At 39.2% G+C, this 13,060-nt stretch overlaps 1 protein-coding gene across 1 annotated transcript in view; it reads right to left on the bottom strand.

Moving 5' to 3' along the window:
- LOC115766803 (transcription factor Sox-6) overlaps nt 1-13,060 on the bottom strand; it is a 44,929-nt gene that overhangs the window by 27,227 nt on the left and 4,642 nt on the right. Inside the window, exons 2-3 of the mRNA XM_030710828.1 lie at nt 1,518-1,974; nt 856-1,427 (exon numbers count right to left, since the gene is read on the bottom strand). Coding sequence (XP_030566688.1) covers nt 856-1,427; nt 1,518-1,973 — 1,028 coding nt within the window. The 5' untranslated portion in view covers nt 1,974. The remainder of the gene's footprint in view (nt 1-855; nt 1,428-1,517; nt 1,975-13,060) is intronic.

The raw sequence follows: 13,060 nt of genomic DNA, 5'->3' as shown, positions 1-13,060 counted from the left end.
TTAGATGTAGGTGCTCCTAGCTCCCGTGCAGATCGAGTTTGTTTCCGATAATCGACAACTTACTAAATCGATATCGATATCCTGTTTTTTGGGCAATTTTGGTAAATAATAAGAGCGAGAGTCACCAAACTTGACATATAGCTTCTAAAATAGAATATATATATGCATATGATGTTGGAAGAAGAGGGTTCAGGGTATCCCCTAGTCGGGAGCTCCCGACTAGAACCTCTTGTTTTTTTTTGTTACTTTTCAAGCAATGAAAATAGTTTCACAATTTTGACTTGAGAAGCGTGGAACGCCGGGTATCTAAGCTAATATCTGTGGTGATTTTACTTTTAAGCCTACACAAATTTAAGCACTATGCGCTATTCGCACGTCCGCCGTGCCATCTGATTGCCCGCCGGCGACCCACTTGAGTCGTTGTTCAAATTTTGTTCGTTTCACCAGTAGACTGTTTCTGAATAATTGAATGCTACAAACGGAAATTGCGAATATAGTTAAGGCGGAAAATTACGACCGCTAAACATCAATATCCACGTGAACCCAATTTGATTGGGTTGAATGGACACAAACCTGAGGCTGGACACTTTAAACCGTCAACAACATTTGGTAACGCAGTAGGAAACAGTTAATAAGTTTGAGGCCGCCGGAACAGGTTCACTATTGGATCCCACAATTATATTTTGCCTCTATTAACTATGAGTTCAATGCAATGCGGCAAAGTGTTTATTTTAAATAAAATAAGTCGAGCTTTTGTGGGTTTAATAAAATTTCGTGGGTTAATTTTGTGGGTTAAATAAAATTTGATTGCAGAAATTCTTTCACATTAATATATGTTTATTATTTCGAGCTCACCTTGTGGACTTCGGCAACGGCCCGTCCTCTAAAACGCTTTGCTTGCCAAAAGTGTCAGATACAGGGGGAGGAACAATTAATGGTGGAAGCTCCGTTCGGCTGGGAAAATAATGTTCTCCATCAAAATTCTTAATAGTAGAAGCTGAATTTCGACATGGTATATGGAAAATGCGCTGCTCTTTGCCGATGACATCGTGCTCCATAAGTTCATCTTTCGTGACGATAGCACTCAGCTTAGGTGGTGGAGGTTCCAGTTTATCATTAAGTTCCTGTTTTATCAATGTACTGTATTCGCTCTTGAAAAAAGTGAGATTCGTATCCTCAATGTCGTCTTCGTTAAACTGTGCTGTGTTAACAAATCGTTGGATCGCTTCTCCATCGGGGCAATTAACCGGAAATGAGCCCGAAGCATCAGCGTTTATTGGGTTTTGCTCCTGTGCTCCTGGACTCCCAGATATGCTAATCTGTTGAGCTCGCGCCATCTTTGAAGTTCCATTAAGTAGACGTAACTTAGATGTTTTTTTAATACGCTTCTTTGCAGATGACGCCGTTGTTATAGTATGATGGGAAGACTGCAACACAAAAAATTAGTCAGAACCAAATTGTATTCTACGATTTAACTATTTATGTGAAGCGTTTCAAAAATGTTGGATAGCACTTACATGACTAACATTGTCAATATCCGACTCGTCTTCACTGGCATTGGAAGTAACTCTTGGGCTTATGCTCCTTATGTCAATATCCAAATCAGTGTGCTCACCATCGCTTTCCAAAACTGCGCACAGGCCAAGTCCTAAGCCCATTCGCATATAATCCTCGCCCTTGCCATCGCTCTCGCCCTCACCCTCGCCGTCGCCAACCACTACTGCTGCAACTTCCGAATTACAAATAATGTCGCACTCGGTCCTACTCTTCACATTACAGCTCACGACCTCGTTATCATTATAGTTATTGTTATTATTGAGAATCTGTTTTTGCATTTTACCAGCCGAGACTGCAATATCGTTCAGATTAAATTGGAATTGTCGTCCAGTCTCAGCGGATGCTCCTTCTAATCCCTGCGAGCTATTTGAGTCGGCATCAAATTTGTTTGGTGTCGATTTGCGTTTTCCCGACATGCTGAAAAAGTATTCGGTATATTTATTAGCAAAATAAAATTAAATATAGATTAATGTGTGCTTCTTTTACGGTTTGCAGCCTAAATAACAAGAAACATTGTTTTTCAGTTTTAGCTCGAATTAGTGAAAGCTTTTGGAGTTTTTTCTAATTTATATTATCACAAAGTTAGATGAAATCCATTTTTGTTTTCCAAATCTAAGCTAAGGATATTTATAAGATTTCTAAAAAAAATGTTACAGGGAACTTAAACACCTTCTTAAAATGTTCATGGGTAGAGGGTATGAAAACAAAAATAAAACTTCTGCCTGTTCGGGTCGTTCTTTCCGGAGTATACATATCACACGAGCATATTTATATTTAGCAAAATCTTTCGGCATCGACTTCCGCTTATGCGTTTCAGGGAGCTCCCCCGCCACCTCCTCCGCATTCGCCTCACTGTATCTCTTGCCAGATCTTGATATTGCGGCCTTAGCAGCCTTTGGCACGTAGATGTGCGACAGCAAATCTTTTGTGGTCTAGTGGGCACTGTGGCTGACTACGACTTTCATTCAGGCAATGTGGAAATAAACCGAGTTATATTTATATGTGTATATATTTTTGTTATTTTTTTTTTTAAATAAAATTAAAAAAAGTTACAGCAAAACTTTACGCATCATATTTATAAAAACACTTGCATGCTCCCCAAGGAAAATAACGGCAAAGAACATTTATTTAAATGTAGCTGATATTACCCAACATTGACCGTGTCACAATGAGTGGGTATATTCTGGTTACAGAGTATTTTTATACCCTGAACCCATTAAAAATGGGTATAAGGGTATATTGTATTTGTGCAAAATCCAAATGTTTGTAACAGTCAGAAGGAAGCATCTCCGACCCCATAAAGTATATATATTCTTGATCAGCACCAATAGCCGAGTCGATCTAGCCATGTCCGTCTGTCTGTCCGTCTGTCCGTATGTATGAACGCAAGGATCTCAGAACCTATAAGAGCTTGAAATTTTAGATGTAGATGCTCCTAGCTCCCGCGCAGATCGAGTTTGTTTCCGATAATCGATTACTTACTCCGTTTCCAAGCAATCGATAAAAAGCGATATCGATATCCTGTTTTTTGGGCAATTTTGGTAAATAATAAGAGCTAGAGTCACCAAACTTGACATATAGCTTCTAAAATAAAATATATATATATGCATTTGATGTTGGAAGAAGAGGGTTCAGGGTATCCCCTAGTCTGGAGCTCCCGACTAGAACCTATTACCTGTTTTTAAATGGATCTTGTTAAAAAAAAAATTGGTTTTTACAAATTTATGTTGTTTAGTCTAAAACGAACGGACAAGGCCAGGCAATATTTGTATATCTATATAAAACGTTTTCGTCAAAACGAGATGTTGGTTCGAACCGTAAGCCGAACTAATGAACATGTTTTTGGGCTTGCAGCTTTTCTTTACAGGTAACTCGAGGTGGGATATCTAGGAACCTGGCTCTGAATGAGTACACATTGATTTATCTGTTGTATTGAAGAAATTCTTCAGGGTATGTCAGTATAATCCCCATTCGTTATTCAACTTATCTACAGAGAGCTCTGGCCAAGATGCAGAGAGAGAGAGCACATTACAGCAGCGACAGTTTGCGATGTAAAAACAACAAATGATTGTTTTTTCGATTTGCTTTGAACTAAAATTTTATTTATAATGATGACTTCCGTTACTCTGCGACAGCAACATAAGCATAAAAACACATGCACACATAAACACACTCATCAATTCAAATATTGACTTGTACATTTGCAAATAGCTTCCGCAAGTTGGCTTCAATGGGTTCCTTTTCGTCGGTTTCGGTTATGTTTTCTCGTACGAGTCCTATGCGGTAAATACACAGCTGAAAATGTATATGCTTCAACAGCTGAACCAGCAGAGATTTTGTCTAAATAAATATAAAGGAAGCGGTCAAAAATATACATATAGCCTCCAATACCCTATTCCATGTTTCCTGATTCTAATTTTAATACGGACAAAACCAACGCTGCAACCTCAACAAGTAAGATGTTCTAGTCTGGAGCTCTCAACTAAGGGATACCCTGAACTCTCTTATTCCAACACCAAATGCAGCTCGCGCTACGCGCCTGCTTGTAGTAATAAATATAGTTTAAAAAAATGTTCCCTTGACAGGGTTCGAACTCGCAACTAACCACACTATTAGCCACCGCCTCTTCTGAACAGCCACACCGATAATTGAGACTTGTTGAGCAAAAATCGAATTCGAAGCAGACGTGCATGAATGTGTGTGTGTACATGTATACAGAAATTCTTGGAATTTGCGCTTGCCGCTGCTACCACGTGGGCAATCAAAACACATAACATAACGTAACATTTCCGAAGCGATCTAAATTAAATTTTCTACAGTATATCTTATTGTACCATAGAATATTTGCGTATTCTCGAAGAGTAAATTGCATTAAAATTGTAGCTTAAATTGGTGGGCAATACAAGTTGGGATATTAACTCGATTTATAGCTATGAGGTAGTAGCAGGGAGGTGACGATAGTATAAAATGAAATATACTTGATATATATATTCTATTCTACTCTATCTCTTATTATATACCCAATTTGCTAAAAAAACGATATCGATTGCTTGGAAACGGAGTAAGTTATCAATTATCGGAAAGAAACTCGATCTGCGCAGGCACTAGGAGGACCTACAGCTAAAATTTCAAGTCTCTAGCTGTTATAGGTTCTGATATCCTTGCGTTCATACATACGGACAGACGAACGGACAGACGGACATGGCTAGTTCGACTCGGCTTTTGATGCTGATTAAAAATATATATATACTTTATGGGTTTTCTTCCTTCTGCCTGTTACACACATTTGCACAAATACATTATACCCTTTTTAGTTCAGGGGACCTACAGCTAAAATTTCAAGTCTCTAGCTGTTATAGGTTCTGATATCCTTGCGTTCATACATACGGACAGACGAACGGACAGACGGACAGACAGACGGACATGGCTAGTTCGACTCGGCTTTTGATGCTGATTAAGAATATATATACTTTATGGGTTTTCTTCCTTCTGCCTGTTACACACATTTGCACAAATACATTATACCCTTTTTAGTTCAGGGGACCTACAGCTAAAATTGCAAGTCTCTAGCTGTTATAGGTTCTGATATCCTTGCGTTCATACATACGGACAGACGAACGGACAGACGGACAGACAGACGGACATGGCTAGTTCGACTCGGCTTTTGATGCTGATTAAGAATATATATACTTTATGAGTTTTCTTCCTTCTGCCTGTTACACACATTTGCACAAATACATTATACCCTTTTTAGTTCAGGGTATAAAAATAGGAATGGACCCTTTTAATCCATTTTCAATGGGCTCAGGATTTAATTAATTTAGTAAATATACGATTAAACCAAAATTTTTAGTCATAGTGAAAATCAGTTCTATGAACCGAATCGACGAAGATATTGGTTCGAACCATAAAATGAACCATCAAACATTTGTGTTGGGCTTGCAATCATCATGTGTATATGTATGTGATTATATATGTACACAAACATTTGGGAAAAACTTGTATTTGAATATTTTAAATAGAAACAAACGGTTCACAGCATAAGGCCGATAATATGAAATAAATAAATAAATTAGTTACGGAAAGTGCATAAGCACATATACACATACCCACAGGCCCACAGGCCCACACAAATAAACAGAACGCCAGTCACCCCCGACAAAACCCGACGTAACCATCGCCGGTTGTCACAGTTGTATTCGTATACCCCGGCAGCTTAAGTATGGGTTAAGTTCTTTTGGAAATGCCAGTGTTTTCAATAGTTAGTTAAACGAAACAGGAACTTTCTTCGTATATACATCCGTATATATATCCCCATATATACATATATATATATATGTTTCTATGTGGGGGCACATAGAGACAGGCAGGGGCAACACTTGGACGCTTGTTTGTGTTCATTTTAGATGATTTTCATTATTTGCCGTTTCTTGTGCCATTTATCATCCGATGTCGAAGCAAGTGCCTACAATTTGTCCGTAATACTTGTAAAAAAAACCACCAACCCAATTGGAGATGGGGATGACTTTTGCCGCCACGCGCCAGCACTGAGGGAGGAATCAACACTAGAAGAAGACTCAGTTCATAGCCCAAATTAAAGGGGAATTCGGCCTAAGACGTTACTACTGAAACACACTCTTCCACCCCTTGCCCTGGCCACAAATTGCAAACTAATATTACCACTAAGTATGAAATACAAACATATATTCATAGCCTAAGTATGGAAGTGTAAGTATATGTGCAAATACAAACGATTTTGTGTGTCAATCTGTGGTGGTAAGAGGACTAAGGTAAATAAAATAAATATTATTCTTCCTTTTTAAGCACCGCAAAAAACAGCATTGGCAAACAAGATGAACAACACATAAAAAAGAAACACACAAAAATGCCTGGCACAATAATGAATTTTCAATTGAAATCCTCGCCCGCGTAGTCCTTCAGTGCCATGGCCAGGACCAGGACCACGCCCAGACCCAATTCCATCGACTGTTGGCATTGTTTACGAGCCCTCGGCAGTAGCCTTCATGTCTTTGCGCACGTGCTGGCATTAAAAATGAATTTGGTTAGCCAAAGGACCGCCGGCGGTGGAATGAATCTAATGGGGTCTACTTATTTGAGAAGGCCGATTACCACTTTGCAAATTACCAAGTCGAGGGCGAACCCACGACCCCATGACGAACGGTGAATGAAACTCCAGCTTATTTTTGGTTTAAAAGACTACGTATCAATAATGTACTCACACATTTACCAAACTGATATACTTGATGTGATGTATATGTGTAAATAAATATATATGTATATAGATTATAATATTAATATTCCAATTAAAAGTATAGGGTATAGTTGGACTCCGTCAACGTATTATTTCGTCCAATTTCGTATACAAGTAAAAGTATATATTATGCCATTTGGCGCTCTTTCTATTCCAGCATATGTACCATAGTACACTTATTATGATATAAATAGTACAAAACCTACTAATATGAGGATTGTCAGGTCAGGCTGTGCCGATCTAGCCATGTTCGTCTATCTATCCCTCTCTATAACATATGGTACATTCGTATATCATACGTAAAATAAAAGTATATTTTTAAGTTTAGTTTATAAGCATATCTCGGACTAATGCTTTTTGTTTCTCCAGTATGTGTACTTATTGACTACTTGCTTACGGTTTCATTCATTTGCAAATATCGACGTTTGAAAATTTAGACGCAAGTATAGTTCGACTTTGTATGGATAAAGTCTACATCCAATGAATGTGCAAGCACTTTTAAAGGTATGGTACTTGCAAATCGCAGTTCAAAGGAAGCTTTTGAATTTGTGGTCTGTCATTGTTGTTGTTGTTGGGTTTTGTCTCTTTGTTGATGGTGCACTTGTTCGGTCAAAAGGGCGCAAACAAAAGGTCGGCTGGTCCGCGGTCGCAGGACATCGGCCAGCGTTAGCAGCCCGCCCGATTGTACCATCTGGGGTCATCCATTCCGCACCAAGTCAGGGCTGGTCTATTATTTATGCCTGTTTATGCTTGTTCATTTTTGCATTACACTTGCCACAACTCGAATGGGTTGGCAATGCAATGAAAGACTCCCAGTTGCCCTTTAATGCTGGCATTAACCACATATGTGAATACGTAAATACATATCCGATATACATATGTACATGCATACAAATTTCTGTTTGCACTATGAACGTGGGCTCATTGTTGTGGCAGTCTTTTGATTTCTTGAATTTTATGTGACACCAAAAAACCCACCCAGCCATAATTGTCGCCGCACATCCCCAAATTATTATTGGTTTCTGATTTCTGTATTCCGCAGCGATACCAAGAATAACACTTCGAATACAGATTTAGCCAGAGTTGTCCTGTTCTTTGCCACGGAATGTGACACCGTGCAACATCGTTAAACCTGCAAACTGACTTTATTGATGCTGAAAATTTTCATTACAATTTTTTAATTTTACGTATACCCTATTGGTTTTCATATTTGGTTATTCTTCATGCAAGTTATGGTGAAATATGTAAACTCACCTCCCTTGCTAACAGCTATTTGGGCATAAAAAATTAACGTTTTGTGGCATAGTGTAATCGTCCCGGCATGTAATCGCCTGTTCAAACCAACATTTGCTGAAGCGATTATTACACTTGTCGCGCTCTATTGGGCTGGTATTGACGGGGCATTAAGGAACATAAGCGTAAGGCTTGTATTGTATCTACTTAGTGGCAGACGAAAGGTCATTGACAAATCTGCACTGTAATGTTACTGCTGATGCTTTTTGTAGGGCTTGCGCCTTGTCACTTTAACTCTCAGCACTCCCCAGCATCTGACACTTTTACGGTGGACGGTGCGACTTAAAAAAGGATCATATTGATTTTTGTTGTAGTCTACAAGAAAGTGAGCGCTCTCTCTTCTATGACTAATCCTCTTAACGGCACATAATGGCCGTCTCTTTCCGAAGCTGTCTAACCCCATGTCCGAGTCTTGTGTTCATTGAGCTCACGGCTAAAGCTATACAAATCCGCAATTCGTCCAAACGAACATAAACAAGTAAGAGATTCTAGTCGGGAGCTCCCGACTAGGGAATACTCTTAACCCTCTTATTTCAGCACCAAATAAATTAAAACAAGTAAGAGTTTTTAGGGAGCTCCCGACTAGGGGATACCCTGAACCCTCTTCTTCATCAAATGCATATATATATGCTATTTTAGAAGCTATATGACAAGTTTGGTGACTCTAGCTCTTAATATTTACCAATATTGCCCAAAAAACAGGATATCGATGTCGATTTTTATCGATTGCTTGGAAACGGAGCAAGTTATCGATTATCGGAAACAAACTCGATCTGCGCAGGCACTAGGAAGACCTACATCTAAAATTGTAAGTCTCTTGCTCTTATAGGTTCTGAGATCCTTGCGTTCATACATACGGACAGACGGACGGCCGGACAGACGGACAGACAGACAGACAGACAGACGGACATGGCTAGATCGACTCGGCTATTGATTATGATCAAGAATATATTTACTCTATGGGGTCGGAGGTGGTTCCTTCTGCCTGTTACATACATTTGCACAAATACAATATATCCTTTTCCCCATTTTTAATGGGTTCAGGGTATAAAAATAACTAAATAACCTGGGCACTACTTGCGCTGTATTTACGCAGAAGTAAACTATTTTTGAATTAATTACATGATAATCTTTATAACATCGGTCGACTACATATATCATAAGCTGCCATAGGAACGATCGGTCGAAAAGTAGGTTCTTTTATAAGAAAATATTCTGCATTCCAAGCTATTTTCGTCAAACTCGGTATTATCAAGTTTCACTATTCTCACACATCTGCAAAAGGAAATGTCAAAAGAGGTATTATAGCTTCAGCGTGCCCAAGATATCCTTACTTATTCAATGATATTGAAGTGGAGAACTGTCTGTGTGTGCTTGTGCTCATTGATTGCGAAAAAATAGATTAGATAAACATGATGTTTGTGAATGTAACGACTGCTGCAGAAGGGATCGTTCTTTTTATCGCTCTTGAATTACTTGAAATGTGACCACTTGACCAATCAATGAATATTATATGCTGCTTGTATTCAGCAATATGTTGACTGCCTACATCGTCACCCTTGGCTTCGCCTAACCTCCCCGTCGAACTCAAGCTGCCGAAATCATTCGACGCCCCAACCACAGCATTAAAATTATGTTCCCAGTGCGTCGGGTCGCGTCGCAGAGGCATAGGCAGATATCTTTGTCTTATACAGTGTTCTACTTGATTGGGTCGCCTGCATAAGTGATTTGAGCACTGGTATTAAGTTTGGGTGTTTCAAATAACCATTACAGCATGTCCATGCATACTAGCATTTGGCATCGCCCCATGGAGTTCAATCCGCAGCCTGGCTTGCAGATGCTATAGTATCCAGTATCCGGCGTTTGGTTCACTACAAAAATGAAATACATCTGATTGTTGCCTCGCACCTTGGTCGCTCTAGGGACAAGTAAGACGCACTCCCGTTTTTATTATACCTATATGTGTATAAATGTAATTTTCGCAACATGGTGCAAGCTTCTTGTGTCTGTCTGATCAAAAATAAACTCTTTGAGGAGTCACCCAACATTGGGTAACAAGTGGAAGTAGCTCACGTCACAAAAGACAAAAGATCAAAACATGTTTGACAATGGGATTATGACACAACATCTGAACCACATCTGGCCACCACATGCACAAGCAACATCGCGACCGCGAACACAACAGCATAATCCCAATTCCCGTTTTAAATAAAAGTGCAGATCAAGATGGTGCAGGAAATATCTAAAAAAATTTTAGCACAGAACTTTCCACGGGCAAGGACAGGCCACTAGTATAAAATATAACTTTAGACGTAGAGTTCCAGATAGTACGGGTAGGCTTAAATTGTCCACAGCCGGGAAATGTGTGAAAATGATATAAAATGTTAAGCACAAAACTTGTCACGGGCAAGGCCGGGAAATACCCGCTATTATTTACATACCATATGCGCATTTGTTAAGGTATATGTATCAAAAACGATTTGAGCACAAAATTTAGTTTTGTTCACAATAAATATATTGCACATGTTGGACGCACATCCATATAGTACACATCAGTCAGTTGGTCGGCACGTACATATGTATTTTTGTATGATGCATTTTAAACAATTCAGAGGTTCTAGTCGGGAGCTCCCGACTAGGGGATACCCTGAACCCTCTGCAGTCAAAGTACCGAAAAACAAAACAAAAACAAAACAAAAAAGAGTATATCTTATTGTACCATAGAATATTTGTGTATTCTGAAAAAGTCAATTGCATATAAATTGTGACTTAAATTGGCAACACAAGTTGGGTTATTAACTTGATTTATAGCTCTGTGGTGGTAGCGGGGAGGTGGCGATAGGTATAACATGAAAGATACTTTATATATAAATAATATTCTAGAAGCAACATATCATGTTTGGTGACTCTGGCTTTTATTATTTACCAAATTTGCTCAAAAAACAGGATGTCGATATCGATTATTATCGATTGTTTGGAAACGGAGTAAGTTATCGATTATCGGAAACAAACTTGATCTGCGCAGGCACTAGGAGGACCTACAGTTAATTTCAAGTCCCTAGCTCTTATAGGTTCTGATATCCTTGCGCTCATACATACGGACATACGGACAGACAGACGGACAGACAGACAGACGGACATGGCTAGATCGACTCGGCTGTTAAAGCTGATATGCTTCCTTCTGCCTGTTACATACATTTACACTTTGCACAAATACAATATACCCTTTTTACCCATTTTTAATGGGTTCAGGGTATAAAAATATAAAAAAACGAAATCGTTATGTTAAACCAATAACCGTTTTCAAATATATTTTTCAATTTGTTTGGGTTTGGGTTTACGGTAAGAGCCGGGTATGCCTAAGCACGGTTTCCAGCAATGTGTCTAAATATGTATTATTATCGGCCTTCATGTATTGATGTTTGCTTTTCTTTGATGCAATTAACCTACAGGTATTACATGGTGGAATCAAGAGATCCTACTTGGCCGACGGTGCGAGCTATATTGGCACATTTGTATATATTGATACCACCAGCCAAGATACTGGTTGAGATTAGTTTGTGCCTCAGCCTCTGTATTTGTTTTATTTTCTACTATTACAGCAAAAAGTTTAAGCATGTAGATGCAGGCATATTTACAATGTGACTGGTTGCATGGACGCGTCAGGGGTTCATCATACGAAACTTTGCTGTGGTCAACCCAAAACTCCATACGGCCGCGGCGAGCATCTCATCGCGATCACAACTAGATTGAGACAAGGACTGCGTCTGCGGCTGCGGCTGCGGCTGCGACTACAACTGCGAATCGGACCGGACCGGGAATGAAACTGGGAATGCTGCGGAAAGTGGTTTTTGCCTCTCGTTGAGGCAAAGACAATACATCATGTAGTGTGTTAGTTACAACAGAGGGGCTGAGGACCGGCACCGGCACCGGCACCAGCACCCAGCAGCAAGCACAAAGTCGTTGACTCGCAGTTATTATTCGTTGTCTTTTCAGAAACTCTGTTAAGTGGATGTTAGGTTTTTATACCCTTGCAATGGATACTCTATGATTGCCACAATATGTGAAACGGATTGGGTTATCGCGATAAGGTTCTATATATATTATGCCTCTTGTCTCCTCCAGCCAATGTTTTTAACCATATTCAATGGCTATAGGGCATATAAAAAGTCACTCTTCTCGCGAGAATTGTTCATATTTATTTATCAGACAATTGACATGCTGAACCTAATGTTGGAAACTCAGGAAGTGTTCGATGATTGTAATCCGCCGAGCTGCAGTACCAGTTTGCAATTGGCACTCTTTGCACTCTGCTCTGCTGCGCTCCGCTTTGAGATTGGCCAAACTCGAAACAAACAAATAAACAAACACTTCGTCTGTTAACCCAACAGCATTCGGTCAATCCTTTGTGTATATTCTAGCACGCGCAACGCAAACACAAACAATGGGACTATTGTTCTACTTACGGAGGCCAATATTTCTGCTTGCGCTAGCCAGTGCAAAAAAGCGTCAAAATTGAGATACCCACAAATGTTTAGAAATAGGGACGTGTAATTGAATACAAATTAGGATACACTTGCCTAGTTCGGCCGACTACAATAAAACGAACTTGTCTCGTAGAATGAACCCCTTTCCAATCTTTAAATGCGTTTCAAACATTTTTGAAGTTGTCTATAGGAACTTGGGAGTATTACTAGGCTTTGCCAGGGATAATATTTTTACTTAAAATCTCAGACATGCCATTAAAACCTTCCCGTACTACTAAAATTATTACTATTTTTAATTCAAATATCATTTCGCAAATATATTTTGAAGTGATTTGATGTTGGGCGGATGCATTATTCATTCATCTCCATATACATAACTACTAGCTGTTATAGGATTTGTCGGAATAAAATGGGTTTTTATTTAATCCAGAGTAAAATACACAGAAAATAA

The sequence above is a fragment of the Drosophila novamexicana genome, unplaced genomic scaffold (assembly GCF_003285875.2).
Source record: "Drosophila novamexicana strain 15010-1031.04,08,12 unplaced genomic scaffold, DnovRS2.1 tig00001222-arrow-arrow-pilon, whole genome shotgun sequence".
In the NCBI taxonomy this organism is placed as follows: Eukaryota; Metazoa; Arthropoda; class Insecta; order Diptera; family Drosophilidae; genus Drosophila; species Drosophila novamexicana.
Note: the sequence above shows the minus strand (reverse complement) of the source record. Positions and strands in the feature narration are given on the sequence as shown.